At 35.2% G+C, this 24,135-nt stretch overlaps 1 protein-coding gene across 5 annotated transcripts in view; it reads right to left on the bottom strand.

The window, feature by feature from the left end:
* Positions 1–205: 205 nt before the first annotated feature.
* LOC113232518 (sodium/bile acid cotransporter 5-like) overlaps positions 206–24,135 on the bottom strand; it is a 60,423-nt gene continuing 36,493 nt past the window's right edge. Inside the window, exons 2-11 of one of the 5 annotated variants that reach the window (XM_026467273.1) lie at positions 18,525–18,702; positions 17,477–17,629; positions 15,212–15,342; positions 14,770–14,889; positions 13,512–13,686; positions 12,856–13,118; positions 11,179–11,365; positions 9,579–9,654; positions 4,571–4,578; positions 206–1,722 (exon numbers count right to left, since the gene is read on the bottom strand). In XM_026467273.1, the coding sequence (XP_026323058.1) occupies positions 1,616–1,722; positions 4,571–4,578; positions 9,579–9,654; positions 11,179–11,365; positions 12,856–13,118; positions 13,512–13,686; positions 14,770–14,889; positions 15,212–15,342; positions 17,477–17,629; positions 18,525–18,687 (1,383 nt within the window). In that variant the 5' untranslated portion in view covers positions 18,688–18,702 and the 3' untranslated portion in view covers positions 206–1,615. Of the gene's footprint in view, positions 1,723–4,570; positions 4,659–4,883; positions 5,153–9,578; positions 9,655–11,178; positions 11,366–12,855; positions 13,119–13,511; positions 13,687–14,769; positions 14,890–15,211; positions 15,343–17,476; positions 17,630–18,524; positions 18,703–24,135 lie in introns of those variants that run through there. The other 4 variants (XM_026467272.1, XM_026467271.1, XM_026467274.1 and 1 more) reach the window with 4 other exon arrangements.

The following is a 24,135-nucleotide window of genomic DNA, read 5'->3' as shown; positions in this document are numbered from 1 at the left end:
AAGACAACGAATTTTTGCACTCGTATGTACCAATGTAACGTGTCTACCAATGCAAATGATATATGAATAAATAAAATAAGGATTACCTATCAATAGTCCGAAATGACATTTTCCAGAAATAACGTTTGGTCGAAATTTCATAACTACGAATGTAATTTTGAGAGGAAAATGTTTTTTTCTTTTAAACCTAACTTAACCGAACCTGATCGTGTCTTTGCGATAAATATTCAACATATACTGAAAGTACAACTGTTTCGTTATAATTCGGTTTTCGGTGTAATAAAAATTCGAACAAACGATATTTCGAACAAAAAAATTTCGACTTTGTGTTAGGTTACCAACACGGCGTACCGTTGGCACACATGTTAAGCACTTCTATACATTATAATGAAAATATCGCTCTTAAATTTAGAGCTTATAGGATATAATACATAGGTTCCCAGATTTTTGGCTCACCGCCCACTATTTTTTTATAACACCAAGTGACGGGACGAACAAGTCGCGCTCCTGGCAGTAAACCACACGCCTGCCCATAACAGTTTAAAATCATAAAGATCTGGGGACACCGCCATCGCCACTGCGCCCGACACCCGGAGACATAACTTGACAAGTCTCATGTGATCATGTCTCATGATTTTTGATAATTATGTATTTTTATTTACTATTTACAAACCAAGTGTAATAAATTAAAACAACAAACGTTACATAGTTGAAAAAAATCTCATACAAAATATTCCCCGCTCACGGTCAAAACATGGACACACCTGTGTTTGGACATTTAATACGTAATAGTAATACAGTTAAGTAGGCATAAACATTTTCACCTAAGATCTTAGAAAAAAAAATAGGAAAATATATATATTTATTGTATTGCTGTGCTTTTCTAAGTTTTGTGAAATTCATGTACACAAATCTTAATGGGCAGGTATTAGATCATAATATTTAAATAATGCAAATTTATGTGCCACCCTTCTTGCCATCATTTTCTTTTTTATGAAGGAGTTTAGCAGTGCTACCAGACAAAAAGACAAGGCTTTTGTAACCCGTATTAGAGGTAGTGTTTTTGGTTTCTCGAATTTCGAGAGTCATCGTACCCGATTGTCGATTTTCTCGAGTTGTTCGAGAAATTAAAAAAAAATCGCGAACTTTTATGCCAATTTTTCAGTAATTAAAAAAGGTTTACGGACTGCGAGAGTTCTCAGGGATATTTTCGTTTCGAATTTGGCCAGACTTCTCGAGTCGAGAAATCTTGAGCAGAAACCTTAATTATAAGCTAAATAGTGGGTCTTGCAGCTTGACTTTGATTACCTCTCCCGATCGGAACGTTTTCCGAGCCCAGGCGGGACCTCGACTAGGACACTATTCAACACTTTCGCAAAAAGGGCGTCTTATGGGACACACGCAAACCACCCCTGAAGCTTCTTCCAAAGTTTTGAAACGAGTTATAGAATTCCTAATCGTTAATTTCAGAATTTAAAATTTATAAGTATTGCACTCCTGGAACCTTTATGATGCAAAATGGTTTGAGCAAATTGATCAAAACAAATAAATGCATTTTAGAAAAACACAGCACACAATAACATAACATGATCACCTATTTATGCTAAGGCGCCGTTCACACTTGATGATTTGCGGACATCAATGGTTGCGATGTCGGGCTGTCGCGACTCGGGTACTCCGTCTGATTCATCGATTTTTTTATGCGTGTTCCGGTCGGTGACACTTTGGGGAAAACAAATAGGAAAATTAAATTATTTAAAAAAAATATCGAGCGAGATGTTTGATAGAATGTTGCAAAAAGGTTTATAAGACGTTATTTTTTTTATCAATTCGAAACTACGTTTGTAAGCACAATTACAGACCTTTGTTTATTTTATTTAAGAGTATATTACAGATTAAGTTCGGATTTCAAACGAGATACGGATTTTAGAGCATTACGTCTGTAAATTTAAAAAAGTAAATAATATACTTTAGTAGCACAAACTACCGGTAATATAATGCTACGTACAACTGCGTTACACCATTCCGTTCAATTCCATCCGCAGCATTGTAAATTGACCGTAACTCGATAAAGTGGTTTGGAAGTGGTTTGGACTTAAAGTTCTTTCGAAGTAGTGGCATGTAGAACAAAAGTTCGCGTTATTCTCGATCCCACCACTAAATAAATAAGAATTTTATTTTACCAGTATTTCTTTTTACATATTCTTTATTACTTCTTTATATAGAAGATGAGAAAAACTAAATGAGTAGCGACTGTACTAGTATCCGTTTAACCTTTTGGAACATTCTATATTTTAGCAATACAATAAAGACCACATGCCCCTGTATAGCAAGTACCTTTATAGCTAGGATAGATAATAGATGTTAAGGATAGGTAACCTGGAATGTTCAGGTTGTAACCGCAGTATGTTAACCTTAAACTATTCTAAGGCTCAATATCCATGTTAACTGAGAAGAGATTATGTTTCAACAATCAATATGACTGAACGCTTCTAGGTCCAAGATTTGTTTAATATTTATTTGAGGCTATCGGCGCGAAAGTGGTGTAACTCACATTTATTTATTATTCTAAATATTACTTTAAATTATACTAAAGTACTTAATTATTTCATATTTAGATGCTATTTTCATGAACAAAAAATATTTAATTATTCTTGTTTTTTATACATTTAAAGTAATACGAAGAGTAATATGATATTTAGTATCATTTAAAGCATAAGTTCCCAAACGTCTTGCCTCACCGCCAACTATTAGACAAGATAAATAAATTTCAACGCGTGCCACCACAAAAATACGTGTTTTTCATATTAACTTAACATAAACAATCACAAGGAAAAAGAAAAAATGTGTACTGTACTTTACTTTATACTTCAGGGTATTTTTTCAAACGCGATAGTACCCTCTGGACATCAACACCCCCCAATTGCTTCCGAGGCCTCTACTGCCCCCCTAAGACCTGCAGCGCCCACAGGGTGGTCACTAGCGACCGCTATGGGAAACTATGATTTAAAGAAATATTGTAGGAAAAAATAATAAATGTGGGTTACATCACTTTTGGGCTGATAGCCTCATTTAGCGTGCGGCGCCTAGTGGTAAATCCAGCCCTGAATATGATGTTGTCAACACGTCTCTTCCCGCTTTTATGGCTAACGGTTTTTAAGAAAAACTAAAAACATATAATGCTCATATTATTACACAAGTCATATTTACAAGTAGCAGCATGCATTTCCCTTATAAACAAACATAATATAATCCCACAATTTGCGATTCACGTTGTGATTAAAAAGCTGACGAGCTCAAAGAAACACAGTTTACACAAATATAACATATAAAGAATGATAGAAAGAAAAGAGATAGGTGGTAGAAACAAAAGAGATTAGTGTGTGTGAAAAGTAATTTAGTATTTCTAGTACAATTGTAATCATCGTTAACTCACAATACGACTCCTTTGAGATGATTGTTGGCGTAATGCGGGTTGGGGACACGCCTTCCGAGGGTTATGAACCATCTTTGACGTGCAAGTATTCTAATGACATTTACCGTGCATGAAGATGTAATGAGAGGTATTGTTATTAAACATTAAAAAATGCATAATTTAGAATAAAGTCATAGATAGGTACATGCCGTCACAAGGATTCGAACCGTCGGCCTCACAATTGAGTAGCAACCGTTCTTCCACCAGGCTACCACCGCTCTACAATTGTAATAACAGCAAAAACGCGTTTTACTGCTTTTTTGAACATTCGATGCACATTATTTGTGATGTTACGGTCCAAGAAATAAACAGTGTTAAATGTAAAAACCATATGTGTCTTTTCTTGCCCTCAAATATATCTTTCAAGTGTCAGAAGTTAGAAGATAAATAAATGCGTTACAGAAAAAGAAATCAAAAGAAATGTATTTCATGAGATAGGAAATATATATGGTTACATAAAAATAAGAAAAATATTACATAAAGACAACGAAAATAAGTCATCCACATTAAATAGACAACCATGACAGTGATTTTTTTTTACGAAAATATACATTGGTTTTTACGTATTTTGTAAATAGTATTTCGCTACACGATAGGATATACTTTATCTAAAATGAATGATTTAATAATAAAATATCTAAATTTGCACATAATTTTTACATACATATATTTCTCTTTAAGTACTACAGAGAACCTGCTAAATTTCGGTTTTCACCTGAAGCCCTACAGTTATTCAATTCACATTTATCCCAAAACATGACAATTGCCCCGCGGTTCAACGACACGCCGCTCCAGCCGCTGTCCCATCAGTCGCCATCAAGCGCTTATCAACGTCGGATCTGTGTCTAGTTGTCTCCGCCTGTTCTTATTTTATTCATATTAATTTAAAGCGCGCGTAAAATCCAGGATCGTGTCCAAATACCTCCCCTTAATGCATACCTCTCCTATCCACATACATACGCTTTTATAGACAGCGAGTTTTAAGTTAGTGACATACTGTGTTTCTTTGAAAACATTGCCAATAAAAACAACACAAAAGTGTGAAGTGTACCACTACCACCACGCACCGTTCCTTTACATTTAATGAAAACATACCTTGGAAACTATGGCCCAATAACAATTGTACCAATGACGGTCGGTTTATGGGATCATATGAAAAATAAAAAATACATATTTCTTTAAACTTTTTTTTATAATAAGTGTCGTACAGTTTTTATATTGCTAATCGAAGACATAAAAAGTCAATGTTAAAATAACAACCAATCAGAAAATCATTAGGTGCTACCTGATTGGTTCATTTCTTGACATTGACATTTGATTTATTCAAATAAGGAATTTGAAAAAAAAAAACCTTGCAATTACAATTTACTGCAATAACGACATGAAAATTGGTTTAGCAGTTTTGAATGGTGACTGTTATAATGATGTTATAACATAATTTTAAAGTTTATTAAAATGTTATATGGAAAAAGCTACAGCATTAATTGAACTGAACAAAATCACAAGACAAACGAGTAGACGAGTCACTGTATTTTTAACTTATCATTATTATAAAACATGGGAAGTAAAACGCATTACAATAAGTATTCAATGATAATAAATAAAAAAATGAAAGGTTTTAAAAATATCGTTTAGCAAGATCTATATCACACAAGTGACATTGGTTGCCCATGGTGGCTGTAAAAAAATGGACTTTATAAAACTCAAAATTCTTAAAAATAAAATTTGGAAGAAAATGGATATGATCCGTAAATTGTTGAGGTCGACTTTTTATGGGTGATATTTTCAATTATCACCCGTAACGAAACCGAAAAGTGTTATTAAAATATCAGAAATAAAAAAAAAATATTTCCAAAAAACAATCCGTTTTTTTTTATTCATCCTGTCATCAGTATTTAAAATGAAACTTAGATACTTCCGATGTCACTTTTAATGCCAATCTTTATTTCAACACGCAACAGCACGCGTTTTCATTTCAGCACTAAGCGTGCTGTCGATAACCCATGTTTAGTGCGGGCACAATGCTAAAGCGTGCTGGCAAGTAAGTTTCAACCTTAAAACATACACACGTGGTTTCCGGATCGATTCACTGATGTTTTGTGTAATAGACCGTAGGTAGTAGTTTCACACGACGCCGCGACCTTGATGTATTAAAAGAAGCTCATTTATAAGCGAACATGTTCGCAATTAACGCCTCATTTAGCCAACATGATTTGCACAAAGATAAAACTATAGTCGTCACCAAATAAGAAGCCAAATTTGACAGCTAACGAAGGCGATAGTACGTAACTTTGAATGCGAGTTCCAAAATAAAATGCAATTTTGAGTTACTTCGAAACGTCCTGAAAACAGTTACGTCCTCAAGCTACTTTTTTAAATAATAGTGTTGTAAGCAATTAATCGTCGAATTTCACCGAGTCACTTCGATTTATTGGAAAAAATATTCACTTATTACATATTAAAACAAAAATGTATAGAAATAGGTGTATTTTACATAATTATGTAGATTACATCTCTGATCACACCTATTGCAAATAAATTTATAATTTATCAAATTTAAAAGAGCCCCGTACTCATCCTCCTTATAAATCCTTGGTTTCTTGGTAATTTAATCTTTTTATGTAGTTGTTTTATCGATGAACATACTTATTTACACTAAATTTTCGTAATAAACCATTTACAAATATTATAAAATGAAATTAAAAGAAATGGATGCAATTCATCGGAATGTGGGACAATTTTACGAAAATAAGACGAATTGTAAGGAATTCTGTAAATGAATTGCTTTTAACAGAATTGCACGATTTGGCCTTTTAGGCCTCCTATACAACAACTCGCGAAAAATAATATAAACAATCACAAACTCTTAAAAGTTTGGATCGATTTCTCGTGAAAATCGTATAATGTGATTACCGATATGATTAGTCCACATCCCTATTCACGTCAAACTGACAAGTGTCAAATTTGGCCTCTTATTTGGTAACGACTATAAACTAAGAAAAAGGGCAAATGATTACACATTACTTTAGTGCTTTAGAATTACTCGACGTCTGTACATTGCTCTTTGGCTTTAAGACCCGTCTCTACGGTCAATCTTCAATTTGCGCAAATGTAAAACTAAACGAAGAAACGGGCAAATGATTAAATTACTCGACGTCCTTTGATTTTAAGAATTGATACAACCTCAAATGGCTTTGGCTGATTCCGCATAACAGCGAAAATGTTAAATCAATCACTTTGTAAAAAATATATAGTTAAATTGAAGATATACCCTGATTAGTATACAGTGTGAAAACACGATTCCTACAAATTTTCACGAGTGTTCTTTACACAAACTTACCTCGAAATTTTACAAGAAAACCGCTTTTCTTTATACAATAGGCACTTGTATACAGCGATTTAATGATTTTTTTACATCACCTGAACTAAATAGAACACGTATAGTATGCGATATACATTTTCCAAATGTCTTTATTTCGTTTAAAAAAAAATCTGAAATAAAGCTCGTGTCCCTGCCGCTCCACGAAAATAATTCGTATGAGTACGGGAAAAAATTGAATTCGAGCTGAGGTAGTATCAACTCTTAAAACTCACCTCCAAGGTAAATCTTCAATAAACCAAGAAAAAGACACTTGATTATATTTTAGTTTAGGACTCGACACATCCTTATTGGTCCTTGATTTTAAGGCTCTATGGTTGAGTTTAACTATAAAATGGCTAATATAAGCACTAATCGGGAACATGTTGGCTACCTATATTATCTTGATTATAAATTGTTACGACACAAAGTCACGACAACGCTTTACAAACCAAAATATCACTTCATGCTTAGTCAAACAACACATAAATGTGGTTTTTTGAGTAGTCAAAAAACAACCTCTTTTTTTTTCATGCCAAACCGTGTTATGTTTTTAAACATATACATTCTACTAGGAATCATTCCATGCTTTGTTTTGTGTTTATTTATAGATAAAATTATGAGTAACACAATTTATGACTAGAATTGGAATTTTCTTATAGTTCGTCGTCAATCCACCGTAAATTAAAGGTAAACAAACAGGTCATTGACCCGACCATCATAGTAAAATAAGACAAGTATGGTAACTCCATACAAACGTAGCCACGCCATGTACATGGACGCACACATTCGCATAATCTCGCGGGCAGTGTTGTCAATGTGTGGGGAATTTCAACTCACTTTTGATTTTTTGATGCTATGTGGGTTTGACTTGATTAATAGAATGCCCGCATTGTCCCTACATAGCGCCAATCCCCACAAAAACCCCAATCACGGTCAAACGATTTGAATTTCCCCACACATTGGCGAGGCTGCTCACGGGGCACTCGCGTTGCATAGCGTGGGTTGCGCAGGCGCCATTAATTTTATAAAATTGAAGCAGTCGCTCAGTGTTTAATAATCTCAGTACAGAGTATTAAAAAACTGGAATTACATCTATTTGTCAAGTTTTATTGACATCGGTTACCGGAAAGTGCGCGAAATCGGATTCATCCTCTAGTTTGTCACCCTTAAGAGGTGGAATATTTTCTTCAAATTTAAATGGGACCACTAATGAGGTAACCTCTTTCCAACAAAAAAAGAGTCATCATAACCTAACCTCCGGTTAAAAAAACCGACCTCAAAAGTCATTCATCCCCTAGTTTGCCACCCTTAGAGGTGGAATATTTTCTTGAAATTTAAATGGGACCACATCTGAGATACCTTCTTTCCAACAAAAAAAGAATCATCAAAATTGGTTCACAAATGGCGGAGTTATCGCGTAACATACATACGAAAAAAGAAACATACAGATGAATTGAGAACCTCCTCCTTTTTCTGAAGTCGGTTAAAAATCGGTTTACAAATGCTGGTGTTATTGCGAAATACGCATACAAAAAAACAGTCGAATGACAACAAAAAATGACATCAAATAGTAGACGTGTTTATTATTGTTTGTGGTGATTTGAACAAGAGTACTTTCTTGGAATGTACGTGTGAAGCCCCCAACCCGCATTGGGCCAGCATGGCGGACAATGGCCTAAACCCTCGTCTGAAAGGAGACCCGTGCCCAGCAGTGGGACGTATAAAAGGGTTGATGATGATGACCACAAATTTAGAATTATTAAGAATTTCATGTCTATTTTCATAATCATGCTCCATAATCAAGATACATAACCGTGATACTGGTATAAAAATATCAATACGTCTATGGCATTTAACAAAGGTTATATTAATATAGCACAAGAATACTGTGATGAACACCGAATTTTTTCAAATTATGTTTAGATTTTGTAGGTACAACTAAAACATTAATGTAACAACCCTACGCTCCGACGGAATTGTAGGCATTTACACGCCGAGCAAGTGGGAGTTGCCCTACTTGCTCTTATTATACCATGATTTAGTGATGGCCGATCGTACTGTCAAATACAAATCAATTAATTAATTGTATGATTCGATTTATTTAATTGACTCATTTGGGAAAACAGTTCTTTTGCGATTTCGCTGCTGATCACTAAACAAGATGTATGCAATAATCATATAAGGGCGTATATACTTATTTAACTTTATTTAACATAATTTCAACAATCAGTTACTTGAGTATTTAAGCTACGGTTAAATAGTAAATAAATAGGCGAGATCTTTTCTTCTCACTAATAGGTCACAGGGTATCATTGCAATTTGGTGGAATCGGCTTAAGCGGTCAGAAAAATCTTTATGTCCTTGCAATAAGAGCGAAAAACGTCCATTTAGCCTGTCGACGAGATCGTCGCTCTTATCACTTAAAGATTTTTTTTACTGCCCTGAGTCGATTTCCACCCCAGAATTTTTTTTTTTTTTTTTTATATTTATTTATATTTATTTTTATAAGACCCCAGAATTAATACTAATACTAGATCATAAGTTATTTTCTTTACCAACACCATATGGATTTTTATCTAAAATACATGTTTTGAATTTGAATAAGTATGACTATGATTTGAACAAAATTGACAGACAATTGCGACGTTGCCGCATCGTGCACTCCATACGCGAATTCAATTCCAATAATGTCATAAATATTGTATTTAATCAATGTGTTTGAAAAAGTCAATTGGTACGTACCATTGCATTATTTTCTGAACGACGTATATGCACGTCATAGGGATGGGCGTCATGATGGCGACTGCCACTGGCACCACTGGAAATTAAAAAGAAAATGTGGTTCTAGTAGAAAATAATTTAAAAAGTAATGAACGAAAAAAAATAATTTGAATTGTACTTTTTTATAATAACCAGTGATGGGACGAACAAGTCGCGCGTCTGGTGGTAAGCGACACGCTTGTCCATAACAGTTGCAGTGTCGCTCAGACTTTTGAATCACAAAGGTGTGAGGGGCACTGCCACTGCGCCCGTCACCCAGAGACGTAAATTGACAAGCCCCATGTGCTTCAGCATCCTTACCCATTAAAACCGGAACGCAGTAATGCTCAGTAATGCAGTAATTACTGCTTGGCGGCAGAAATAGGTTAGATGGCAGTACTTCTTTTAGGTTGTAGTGACGCATTGCTATTGCAAATGTGAAGTTGGAATGCTAGACCGATTGAAATTCAATTAGCTTGTTATATTAAAAAATGTTGTCGGATTTTAATTGTTTTCAAAATAACTTATCTATTTAGTTGTAATATGTCTTTTTTGAAGGTAAAATTACATTTTTAGGATTACCAGTTTTTATAAAATTTTAAATAGTCATGTAGTTGCTGTCGATAATTTTATCGATAGATTGTGAAAGTACGTAAAATTTTGATAAACATGTCTGAATTGTGAATGTGATTACTAACTGGGTTATTGCCCTCTTCATTCTTATTTTGACAGTTGGCCTACTGGAATCGAAATCCATTTTTATTCATTTGCATTTTAACAAGAATAGGCGGATTTGAAATTGTATTTTTTGTAACGTTACAGGACATAGATTTGAACTGATTTTTAATTTTATTTCAATGATGTGTAAAAAAAGCTTTTGTGTAATTTTTACAATATATATAATTTAAAATTACTGCCATTTTTTCTCCAAATGTAAACACATTTTATGTTACAGATCTTGATTATAGTATGAATCTTAATTAGATGTCCAAAATGTAAACAAAGGGGTTAACGGAGCAAAAAAAAATGCATTTTAATTGGTAGTTTCCATTTCTTACGTTAATAAACGTTAATAATTATTTTTAAGTTGTAATCTGTAACTTAGAACAATTCATATTTTGCAATCTATTTTATTTTGCTTAACTTCGTATAGTATAATAAATATAAGAAAATACATATGATTAAAGGTCGACAATAATTTTATGACTTTGGTAATCGGAATCAAAAACATTTTTTGTGTCGCCATTTTGTGGTGTCATAGATGTCATTCGCGTTTCGTTTCTCGAACTCGAATGTTTTCTTGTCTCCGTAGTGCGTTTGTTAAATTATCGTGTTTTTGTTTATTGTTAATATTATGTAATCGACAATTAAAACTGAAGAAAATGAGAACCCCTCCTTTTCCAATTTCATTAAAAATAGAATGTTTAGCACACCTGAATTCACACTTAGGCAATGACATTTCTTTGTTCACATTTTGGACATATAATTATGATTCGTACTATAATTAAATTTTATCAAAATTACAATTACGTCAATATTGAATCAAATGACCGAATACATTGTTACAGTAATCGGTCCTTACCAGTTGTGAGGTCAGCCGCGGGCTGCGGCAGCGCGTAGCGCAGTAAGAAGATGGAGATACCGGTGTTCTGGATGCCGGTCTCAATGGAGATGGCCAGCGCGTCGGGGTGCGGCTGCCTACACACGCGTGCGAGCGCGTAGCCGAACGCGTAGCCCAGCCACGGGATGGCTATGCCCGCTACGACAATCTGGAAAGCGGTGGCAAATAATCATCATTTGTTTATTTATTTTTAAAGAAAAGTAAATAGAGTCGTTAAAACCAAATACAAAGATCCGATAACAAGCACAGACAAATTCGTAAGGTCCGCTACTGGTTCGTTCCGTACTTAGTTGGCACAGCGTCTAGCACGATTTGCTAAGAGACGTTTGTTCGAATCCGGTCGGATCGAAGGGATTTTTTTCTAAGTGTTCTATCTTTGTATTAATAATTATAATAAAGTAGTGAAGTGATTTCACAAAAAATAATTGAATATCAATTCAATAAATATTTCAATAAAAGTAATTGCTTGCGGCAATAATGGCAGATTTTTCTAATTTCTATTGTATAGATGTCTAACTTTATTTTACCATCCTACTGTTAGTAATTTTCCACTTTATTTAGTTAAATTTTAAGGTACATGTTATAATTTCATTGTTAACCTACATCAGGACTATCGTGCCATCTTAACCTATAAAAATGGCTCCAACTGAAAACTAGCATCACAGAGTCGAGCTATGGCAGTCGCTGAATTGGATCCATTTCAGTTTGTAATTTTAGTCATTAATTTCTTCTGAATAAGCCTTAATAAGCTGAATAAATAATTGTTAATAAAAAAGATCAAACACTTACAAAAAAATCCTTCGATCCTGCTGGATTCCAACCAACGTCTTCTAGCAAACCGTGCCAGACGCTATCCAACTAAGCCAGAATTGGCTAATGTAGATTTAAATTAAATATGCTAATGATCTATTTATTCGGTTCAATTTTAATTTTTGCAATGAAATTATCGTATCACTTCGTAACTTCGCGAGTGTTACGGCAATGTCCATCATTTCCCGCCTAATTAGAGCCGTATCAATTTTAGTAATGTTTTTACCTGTTTTTATGTAAGTTTTGATTTGCAGATTTACTCGATTTGCGATTTAATCGATTACGTTTTATGTGAAATGTTTACGAACTTATGTTAGAAATTGACGGGCTTAATTTATACTGCGGCGGAACGGAATAGAAGCGAATTTTTGTAAAAAATTTTAGCTCGTATCAAGTTTGTACGTTACACAACTGACCATAAAGTTCAATATGCTACGTACAATATCGTTACCAAAATTCGCTTCCATTCCATTCCGCCACAATATAAATTGAACTTTAGGTATGTTATAGAATCGTATAGTATTGGTGATGGAGTTTTCTGCCTACACATATCTAAAGCCTCAGGAGGTACCACTGTACCATATCGCAGAGAAATACCTTCTGCAAAGAGCGGAGTTAGTAACAATAGAGCTTCTTGTGAAAGAGGTCGTCCAGGAAGTATTAGTACCAACTAAGCCACGGCACGAACCAGCGGACCTTACTAATTTTTAACACTTAGGACTTAATAGCCAGTTAGCTGAGAACAAAATAAAATTATTTTAAAACAAAACTGCTAAATAGCGTTTTTATCAATATAACAATAGAAACGATAAGATAAAAAAAACTAACCTGCCAAGTGAACAGCTCGAAGATGTATAAATTTGTCACAATCGCAAATATAATGATAAACAGCAACAATATTGTGGAAAATCCCTTCAATATCCTGACCATGAAAGCGGCCAGTTTCGGCGTCCATCTTTGCATTCCCAGGCCTATCCCTAGAGGGATCAACAAACCGGCCACGAAGCTAGCAATACGGGCGTAAGGCACAACAATGTTCGCATTGCTGAATACCACTTGTCCGAGAGAGAAAAGCCAGGCTGGCATTAAAGCTGGAAATAAATTCAAATAATATTAATTAAATGTGGCAGAGAAACGGCAATTTGCTGCAGCTTGATGAAAAAAATGCTTGCGTTTTCGGTGTTGACGTTGGCAGTCAGTATCGCTAAAGCTAATAACCAGCAGTAGAGCTCCTTGTGAAAGAGTGCGTCCAGGGAAGTACTGCCACCTCACCTATTCCGCCAAGCAGTAATGTGAGCATTACTGCGTTCCGGAAGGGTAAAGGTGTCTATGTCTCAGAGCGACTACTACTACTACTAAATATATATACAAGGTACTACGTAATTATTTAGCCTCCGCCCATAGTATTCATAGCCTTAGGTTGTACGAACTTATTTCTACGGGCGCTTCAGGTCACAAAATTTATTAATAAATAAGGGTCTCACCGAAAGATGCAATCGTCGAAATACTTGTCATAGCCAATGATAAATTCAAGTTGCCTCCCAGAATGAAAGTCCAAATGTTGGAGGCGCCGCCACCCGGACTCACGCCAGTGAAGAACATGCCCAGGCGCATCTCACCGTCGTCCGGGAATATTAAATAACCGAGCCCAAAGGAAATCTGGACAACAACATATAAACACATGGTTAGAAAAGCGTACAATATTTTTTATACCAGTAGAGCTTGCGAGCGTTTCAAGGGTAAGGGTACCGGTGAAATTACAGACACATGAAGTTTGTTAACTTATGTATCAGAGTGACGGGCGCAGTACTCCTTAGATCTTTGTGATTAAACCTGGCAATACACGTCCGATTTTTCCATACGATAGTCGGATATAGAGGTGGGTGGTCACGTCACGAAAAATAAGTGATCAGCTGTCAAATAGTATCACCGTGACTTTTCACGAAGGTACGACGTTACAAAATCAAATAGGTTGTATCTCCGTTTCACTGTCTCTGTCATTCACATCACGACATACGACGTATTTTAGGAAATTCATCCGCATCTTCCGTTTTGTGAAAGCTGGCGACTGCGCTACTTATTGTAGTTCGCTTGTATTTTAGAATTCTAATTATGAACCAAGAATAATTAGATTTTAAAAGGCTTGCAGCTAATCGCGTTGATGCAATCGTTGACAATTGTTTTATGGCGGGACTTTTATTTATGTTTGTTTTAATTCTTCAATACACAATACAACTCGAACTAAAATGTTGTAAAAAAAAAATTTGGTAAATCTTTATATAGAAAATAATTAAAATCAATTATGAAAAATTCTTAATAATAAGTATTTAAGTATGTGGCTTAAATGTAATCAGATTTCTGTTTAGATAACATTTTAAGCGAATGTTTATTTTGAACTTAAGTAACCTCCTTGCTTGAACTTTAACACGACCTACGTATGTCATGCTACAAATTAAAAAACAAACTTCTTCCCGGGTATGTCTGTAATTGAAAGAAAATAGGCCCGTGGGTCTTATTTAGGTCATTATAGTCAAGTTAGCCACTATGCAAGCCTACCATTTACGAGCAAGTACGATGAAAAGATTTTTCTTTCTATTTTCTTTTGTTGTACACATGCAGTTTACTACTATTTTGATTTAACGCCCCGTAAAGAATTCTGGTCAGCCGATCGAAAAATCGTCAAGTGAAAGCTTTTCATCATAGTTCGTCTTCGACTGGCGTCCAACCCATAGCGGTACTCACCAGTGGCATGAAAAGAAACTGTCCGCACATGCCAATTAAGGGTCCGATTGGTCGCTTGAGCACATCTTTCACGGTTGGCCAGTGCATGGCGCACCCGAAGTTTATAAAGATCAGGGATACCTGCAAACGAACAATGTTTTTGTCAGTGTTGACATTTTACAGGCCCACTACTTAATTGAGTCGGTACCTGAGGTAGTTGCGCGGTGCGGGAGGAGTTACAATTTACGTAACAGTTATGTCGCGCTGCACGCGGGATAATTTCAACAAGATTTTTCTCACGATACTCAACTCATTTAAATTTATCAATGAAATAGTTTTTTATTATCTTTTCAAATAGCAACAACTGAGGCTTAAAGGAGGAATAAAGGCTTCTTTATTCTGAATAGTTTTGACCTAGGCCTTGTTAGTATGATCCTCAGTGGTTGTAAATGAATGTACTTACAAACAAAGCGACAGAGGTCACGAAGATTCGGTCAATGACTCTCTCCGGCCTCAGAACTGTGACAGGCAAGCTACCATTGACCTGGAACGTTTGCGTTCCTCGCTGTTTCACTACTCTCACATTTGTGCTACCTGGAAATAGATGCATAGGTTGTTACGGTAATCTATAATAATAATTCAATTATTTAAGCGTCAAACACACAGAGAGCGGGAGCGGGTCAGCGCGGGTCGGGTCTAATTCCGTGTATTTATATATAAGGACGACAACACACCGAGGGCGGATGCGGGACGGGCGCAAGTGCCCGCGCGCGGTGTGATGTCGTCCATAAAATACATGAAATTAGACGTGTCGCGGTCCCGACCCGACTCGCGCTGACCCGCACCCGCTCTCTGTGTGTTTCACGCTTTAGCGATAAATTCCATTACATTAACAATAAAAAAATAAAATAAAATGCAAGGTAATAATTAAAATTTCAATATGTTATCAAGATTGAAAACAGAAATTAGATCCACCGCTCTACTAGTCAAGTAGCAGTAGACTCATTGTGAAAGAGTTCGTCCAGGAAAGTCCTGCCATCTTGCCTATTTCTGCCACAAAACAATAATGTGAGCATTACTGAATTGCCTCTGTGGCCGAACGGTTACCATGTGGGTCTGCCACGCAGAGGTCCCAGTTTCTATTCCCGAGCCGGGAGAATGGCACCCGCGACACAGGGTTTAAGGGTAGGGCTATATTGAGTGTGTGCGTTATTGTTATTATTATTATTATTATTACCGTGTTTCAGTTTTGAAGGGTAAGGGTGCTGGTGAAATTACAGGCACATGAGACTTGATAACTTATGTCTCGGGGTGACAGGGGCAGTGGCAGTGTCTCTCAGATCTATGCGATCTATGCGATTTAAAGCTCTGAGTGGCACTGTAACTGTTATGGAAAGGCGTGTAGCTTATCATCGGGCGCACGACTTGTTTGTTCCGTCACTTGATGTTATGAAAGAAAAGTAAAAAATAGATATAGTAGGAGTAAACATGTAGAGTAAAAATTCATAATGTCAAAAATAAAATCAAAATAATCACGTGAATGTCAAACTTACGTAATCTACATTTCTACACCTGTATAAAAATAATAGTAATGTCAAAAATCAAATTAAATATAACAATCACTTATACTACGTGTTAAAATTAGTCAAGTACAGATTACTAGACGCTATTTTAAATTAGTTCATCTCGCATCCATATAATTATTTACATTATAAAAACCTGCATCAAGGATAAAAGGTATTTTCAACTTTCACATTGCTTGAGGCCATATTCATGACTATTGTTGTGCTTATTTACCGAGTATGAATACATATGGTATACATAAGGTAATTAACTGAATACAATATTAAATTTACTTTATTTCACTTAAAGACTCGAGTTAATATAACCTGTCATAAGTATCATAGCCTATCAAATTACATAACCTGTCATAAGTATCATAGCCTATAAAATTACAGGCACATGAGACTTGATACCTTACGAGTATGTCTCGGGGTGACAGGGGCAGTGGCAGTGTCTCTCAGATCTATGCGATTTAAAATTTTGTGGAATATTTTTACATGAAAATCTATGAATAAAAACATTATGATATTCTAACATAGTAAAGATTTTGATTTATTTGTATACCGGGATTGCCCTGCGGATGCAATGGCAGTGCACCATAGACCTTGCGATTTAAAGCTCTGAGTGGCACTGCAACTGTTATGGGTAAGCGTTTCGCGTACCACCATGTACATTACTTATTAATTTCGTCACTTGATATCATAAAAAACAAAGATATAAGATAAAATCAAAAGAACACGCTCAACGATTTTATTCACGTATAACAATTATAAAGTTACATCTGCCATGCTTTCGGGATAGATGGGACTACACATTGTAATGTGTGTTAATTGAATGTTAAATAGTACAATGGATAATTTTCTTAAAACCAAATTTTAAGTGAAATAAAAAGCAGCAGTGAGTGAGTCAGAATGAGAAAGTAACGACACAAGTAGCGAAACTGCTCACCGTTAAGTAGTTTGTGCCGCGACGCAGATTAAAACAAAAGCAGATTTACAATTGAAAAATATCTAGAATTCTGAAGGACATGCCTATCCCTAGGCACTCAATAATTGAAGCTTCGACTCAAGAGCCGTTTAGTAATATTCTCTAATCTCTCTTGAATCTCTTCGTAAATAGGAAGGTGTAATAATGGATTATTTGTTATGAATAAAAAAAAACTTACCTAAAAAATTGCCCTTCACCCTTAGCTTTCCGTCGAACTGCCCCGAAGCTGCTTCTTGGTCCGTTAAACTATAGCTAGAATTCCATTCTGGTACTGCTATGTGACTTCTGTCCACTTCGAGTAGAAACTGATCCCCGACTCGAAGATCGTCCCCTGGAGAAAGAAAACATTAGTGCAAAAACAGAAAGCTAATAAAAATACGGCAGATAAAATTAAACTCAAAGCGGTAGTGATGCCATGTTCTTGGCTTTAGAATGACCTGTCAGTAGTGCAGAATTGCTCGTAGCCCAGGGTCAAGTTCCTTTGGTGTTTCCTAAATATCATTGTCCTGGCATACCAAGCATATATTTTATAAGTTTATGGTTGGCTCTGGATCTACAATTTTCGTGTATGACGCCGCGTTGCGTGTGTGAAGCTAAGTGTATGGGCAAGTAATACTTTTAGTACAAATAGAGCTCCTTGTGAAAGAGTTCGTCCAGGGTAGTACTGCCACCTCACCTATTTCTACCGCCAACCAGTAATGTAAACATTGCTGCGTTCCGGTTTCGAAGGGTAAGTGTACAAGTAATTGCAATTACTTGTAGGTACATGTACATTACAGGTGCATGGGATTTGCCAGCTTATGTCAGTGCCGCTCAGATCTTTGTGATTTAAAGCTCTGAGTGGCACTGCAACTGTTAGGGACACGTGTCGCTTTCCACCAGACACACGAAAAAAAAAGAGGCCAGACAACCCTAATTCGAGGCCAATCAATTAGTGTGAACTGGTCTTAAAGTAGAGAAATCCCTGTACTATGAGAACCCAGACACCCAAACTTGAATCAATTCATAAAAGTTAATTTCCCAAATTGGTAATACTAGGAATCGACCCCAGGAACTTCCTCATCAAGCGCCCACAGTAAGATATCTAGATAAATAATCGTTTCATTGATCATTGACTCAGAAGTACAAAACTAATAATAACAAAAATACCAGGATCCCCTCCCCCATGATCATCAGTTAATTAAAAAATCTAGAACTTAACACTTTAAAGATCTCGGTTTTCTTACCTTTAACAGAAACACTGACGTACTCAGCGTATTCCATCACCATTTCCAGCTCCTGAGGTTTGAAGTTAGCCGTGAGTTTCGGCAGCTCCTGGCAGAGAACCCAGAGGGGGCATAATGCCAGAATGTACAGGATTATCAGATGCAGCGGCCAAATGGGACACATTGTGACCGTTTAGTTCTGTAAAGATGAAAAACGAAGTGTTGGTGATATAATTTTGATAAAAATACGTGACCGTGACCTATAAATTTTGGTTTATTTGAAAAAATTCCCTGCCTGTACACTTGTTCCTTAAACGGTATAACTTGGGCTTTTTCAAGGCGAGAGTGAATAGGCATTATTTAGATGTTCGGAGCATCCGCATCTAAATATCGTCGACCACATCGACACTCACACACAGGTGAGATGGATGTAAAATGCCTATTTACAAAAAATATTATAATTTATAAAATGAATTTTGATGAAAACTACCGATTTAGAATAAAAAAAAAACCTAACAACACATAACATTTTTCAAAGCAAATACAACTTTATGGTGGTGAAAACAGAGCCAATATCATCGATTTAACGAACTAAAAATATTTAAAGTATATACCAGTGTTCTAAAGATTCTTTTTTATAAACTCAATAAATAAATATTTATCTAAGTCCACCATAGAAAAAAAGTAAATATTATAACTTTAAGACAAAAAATAACTAATCAACTCAATGATAGTGATGTATATCTAATTGTAAAAGTAGCATTTTTAGAAACGAGAAATAATTCGAAAAATACAATAGTCGAAAAAGGCAATCGTTGTCGTCGCGTTGCCAGTCAAATAATCTCAGTACAAAGTACTAAAAAAACCGACCTCAAAAGTACGTGGAATTACATATAATTACCATGTTTTATTGAAATCGGTTACCGGAAAGTGCGCAAACCAGGATTCATCCCCTAATTCGCCACTATACGGGACTTAACACGGGAGATAATAAAAATCGGTTCTCACTACTCAAAGTATATTGAGAGAGAAAAACGCCTTGAATTGAAGAATAGCAAAATCAACCATTAAAATAATTGCTCCTTATAATCAAATTTAAGCGCTATTTATAAAAATAAATATTCACGCGTGAACGGCCACCCTCAGAGGTGGATGATTTTCTTCAAAATGAAATGGGACCACTATGGAGGTACCCTCTTTCCAACAAAAAAAGAATCATGAAAATCGGTTCACAAATACCGGAGTTATCGCGTAACATACACACAAAAAAAACAAACAGTCGAATTGAGAACCTCCTCCTTTTCTAAAGTCGGTTAAAAACGGAGCCACAGGATGCGTTGCGTCGGCGCGTGGCGTTGCGTTATACTTTTGACGCTGCGTTATATACTACATATAAATCAGAACGCCACCACGAGAAACTTAGTATCAATCGTAATTGGATGTTATAAATGTAAACAAAGGGGTTAACAGAGCAAAAAAAATACATGTTAAGGAATTGTTTCGTATTTTAGACGGTAATAAATGTATAGAACTCTTTTCAATCAGTAATTTGATAAAACTTAGAACAATTCATATTTTGCAATATCGTACCTCCGATAAAACACACACTTAACTGCAAAAAATTGTGACCCCAAACCATTTTTAAGTACAGTATGAATAATAGTTGATATCATAGCGTCCCGACGGCATTACGCCACATGTGTCATGTAATATGACAACAAGCGCAACTTAGCTATGGCACTACTCATAGTACCGACATAGAGACTGGAACTAATTAAGAAAAAATCAAGTTGAAACAGAAATAACTCGTATAAAAAAAAACAATATAAATAACAATATGCAATATCTACTTCAATCAACTGCCTGTTAATAATTAAATAAACCAAGGATAATATGAAATAAACGCACGTGTAATAACAATAGAAGAAAAAATGCAAAAAAAATAACAATAGTCTATTTAATCAATTAAACACAAGCTTCAGTGCTATTAGTGAACAAAAATGATTAATAAAAATGGAAGAAAAATGGCGAATATTTTGCACGAAGCTTTACGCTTCCACGTTTAAATGGCGAACGGCTTTGCAGTGGAATTTCTTGCCTGCAAACTTATTTACTGAACTTGAGCCTTTTCACAGCGGGAGTAAATAGGTATTATTTACGTGTGCTTGCCCCATCGTCGACCTCATCGTCACTTTCCGTCAGGTGAAGTGGTGGTCAAATGTGCATTTATTTTAATATAAAAAATAATATTTAATGTTTGTGACCGTCTCATTCTTTCTTTCTGATTTTTTATAAGACATTACGTCGGTTTTGGCAAGAATTTGTTTTTAATTAATTGGTCATTGTTAGTTTTAGTTACCTATAAACTTCTGTTCCTCTCTACCATAAACTTACAGTGCTGCAAGTCATTACAAACCGCGTCAAATCGATGTAACATGGCATAATACAGCGAATCGCCACAAAAAGAAATAAAATGTTCAATGTACTCTAATTATGCACTATACTATCGACAGATTTATAAGTAAAAGCAGACAAAAAAAGGCAGGGATTGTTACATTAAAGCAAAAAATTAAATGTGTGTTCTATATTTTTGAATATGGCAGGCTGCAGCGACTACAGAGTCACTACAGAGTGTTCCGCCATTTTTAGCTACACACGTTTTATTTCCCACCACACAATACTAAATTCTACTTTATATTTATTTATTAATATATTGAGAGAAATATTTTTTTTATTTTCAAAATCGATTTCTTTTTTTATAATATCAAATAACGGGACAATTACAGTGCCACTCAGGCCTTTAAATCGCAAAGATCTGAGGGGCACTGCCACTGCGACCCGACACCCTGAGACATACATAAGTTGACAAGTCCCATGTGCCTGTAATTTCACCAGCCCTTACCCTTCAAAACCGGAACACAGTAATGCTAACATTACTGCTTGGCGGCAGAAATAGGTAAAGTGGCAGTACTTCCCTGGAAGAGCCTTTCACAAGGAGATCTACTGCTACCAACAATTCTACAACTCTACTTGAATACAGCTGAAGCTTGTCCACGTCCATATTTTGTTTAGTCAGCAGAGTTGAAATGGTATGGGTATAATATAGTTATAACTTTTTTATAACAATAAAACCGATCTCAATCGATCCGAATCGATGCAATCCAATAAACTAGATACATCTCTTATGCCACCTTTAGTGGTGGAATATTTTTGAATTTAATGGGACCACCACTGAGATACCCAATTTCCAACAAAAAAAAGAATAATTGAAATCACAAAAATAAATACAATCCAATTAAGAACCTCCTCCTATTTTTACGTCGGTTAAAAAGTCAAGACAGTGAGACAAAATGTATGTGCAGATGAAAATAAACAAAGGCTAATTCATATTTACCAATTTTTAACTAATGAATAATTTACACGTAAAATAATATTCTTACGCACTTCTCACGCAATTTAGAGAAACAAACTAAATTAACAAAATAAAGACAAAAAGAAAACAAATATACGTCAATCCGAAGACGATCGCCAACTCAAACTGAGCGAGGAGTCAAGTTATGCGCACGCATTGATAAATCATTATAATTTTAAATATTGTATAGCACTGATAGCCCCGCTTTGGCGAAAAAATAGCTGATTCGAGTCCAGCCGAATCGAAGCCACTTGCCTTTGTGTTTGTTGGATCTTTGTATCATAATGACCACAAACTAATGCAGTATTTTCACAAAAAAATATATTCAATGAAGTAAAATTAATTTAAAAACAAATTGTCACCAATTAAAGATGGTCCTGATGAAATTACAAACTTATCTATATAATCATCAGCAGAACTATCATCGATATTTATAACATACTTAAAAAAATATTAACAACTTCAGTGGATCATATAAATCGGGCTTTTAATATGTAGTTAAGTATTATCTTTACTTCGGTTATTTGTTTATCTATAAAGACCACTTTACCTTGTGGTATACCACATCAATTTTTATTACATCATTAGACAGCCATTTGTACTGCAATGAAGTTGTTTCTAGCTTTGTAAATCAATGTTAAATGAATTTCGAATTTTTTCAAAATGGTGCCTTGGACTCTAAAATGGCGATATGCTAGAACTTGTACAACATTTATATAAAATTTTGGTGAGTCTTTTAATTCGAGTATCAATATGTAGTTAAAGATGTTATCTCTATCTCGGTGATTTATTTATTTAGATAGACCACTAAAAGGTTTACCTTGTGGTTCAAAAAAATAGATCAATTTTTATAACATAATTAGTCAATTCTTTGTACTGATGTAGGCTGCAATGGAGTGGTTTCTGGCGTAATAACTGATTTTGAAATATAATGTAGATGTACAATACTCGTATGTGATATAAATTATTTTGAATTTGAATTTCGAATTTTTTTGAAAATGGAATGCCCCAAAATTGTGTAGGATTGCTTTTGAACTTTTTTAATTTTTTTATATTTAGGGGCTTTGAACACCATTGAACATTCTAGACCCATTAGAAAAACAATAGGTACATTAAGAAAACACTTAATAAATTATTAAAATGTCAAAATAAAAATAAAATAAAATGTATACAAAATAAATAATAAATATTCGTGGCACTACTTGTTGGCTCAGACAAAATTGTTTGAAACCACCCAATATTAATGCTCTGGACATACAGAGGAGGCCGCGGAAGCGTTCCGGTCGCGGGAATTTTTGTAATGTACGAGTTTCTATGAACCCTGACACGCATGGCGGCCGGCCGGGGGCAGGGTTCCGCGGCCGCCTCTGTGTGACCTCAGCATTAATGTACAGAAACCAATGAAATGATGGTGTACTAAGGTACTTATGTATATTAATTTTTTTCTTCATTGTTTGTTGCTGTCATTAGGGGACGAATTAATTGTTTTATGCGTTATCACTATTACGAAAAGATTTGCTTACACGAATATTAGAGTCATAATGATAAAGCAAAGATCACATTTGAAAAACATTGTAAGTATTATTATGTATATCGTGTAATTGTCGGACATTAGTATTACGTTGCATAATCTTATCTCCAATACGCATTGTGTCGTTGCCTTAGCAGCTCTCTCGTATAATAAGGGGTCATGTGCCTATCAGAGAGATATGAAATGATAATGGACTTTCGAGCATTATCATTAAAAAAAGATGTTACGTTTAGAATTCACATTTTTCGACTTTCTATTTAGGTACAAATTTTTAAAAGACTGTTGCCTGCTAAACGGGAACACGTGTAAATAATTTAAATGTAGAAAAATATATTTATTTTTAATCAAATAAAAGAGAAGGATTTCATTTCGACTGTTTTTTTGTGTGTATATGTTACACACTTACTCCGACATTTTGTGAACCGAATTTCGAAGATTCTTTTTTGTTGGAAATGGGGTACTTCAGTAGCTGTCCCATTCAACTTTGAAGAAAATATTCCAACTCTAAGGGCGGCAAATTAGAGGATGAACCCAATTTATTCGATTTCACCCACTTTCCGACAACCGTTAACCGATTTCAAGAAATCTTGACACATAGACGTAATTCCACAAACTTTGGAGGTCGGTTTTATTTTTTAAATAAATTACAATTACTATTCTTCTTTTCTCTCTCCTTTATAACAAACAAA

Source organism: Hyposmocoma kahamanoa, unplaced genomic scaffold (assembly GCF_003589595.1).
Source record: "Hyposmocoma kahamanoa isolate Upper Pololo Valley unplaced genomic scaffold, ASM358959v1 76, whole genome shotgun sequence".
Classification (NCBI taxonomy): domain Eukaryota; kingdom Metazoa; phylum Arthropoda; class Insecta; order Lepidoptera; family Cosmopterigidae; genus Hyposmocoma; species Hyposmocoma kahamanoa.
Note: the sequence above shows the minus strand (reverse complement) of the source record. Positions and strands in the feature narration are given on the sequence as shown.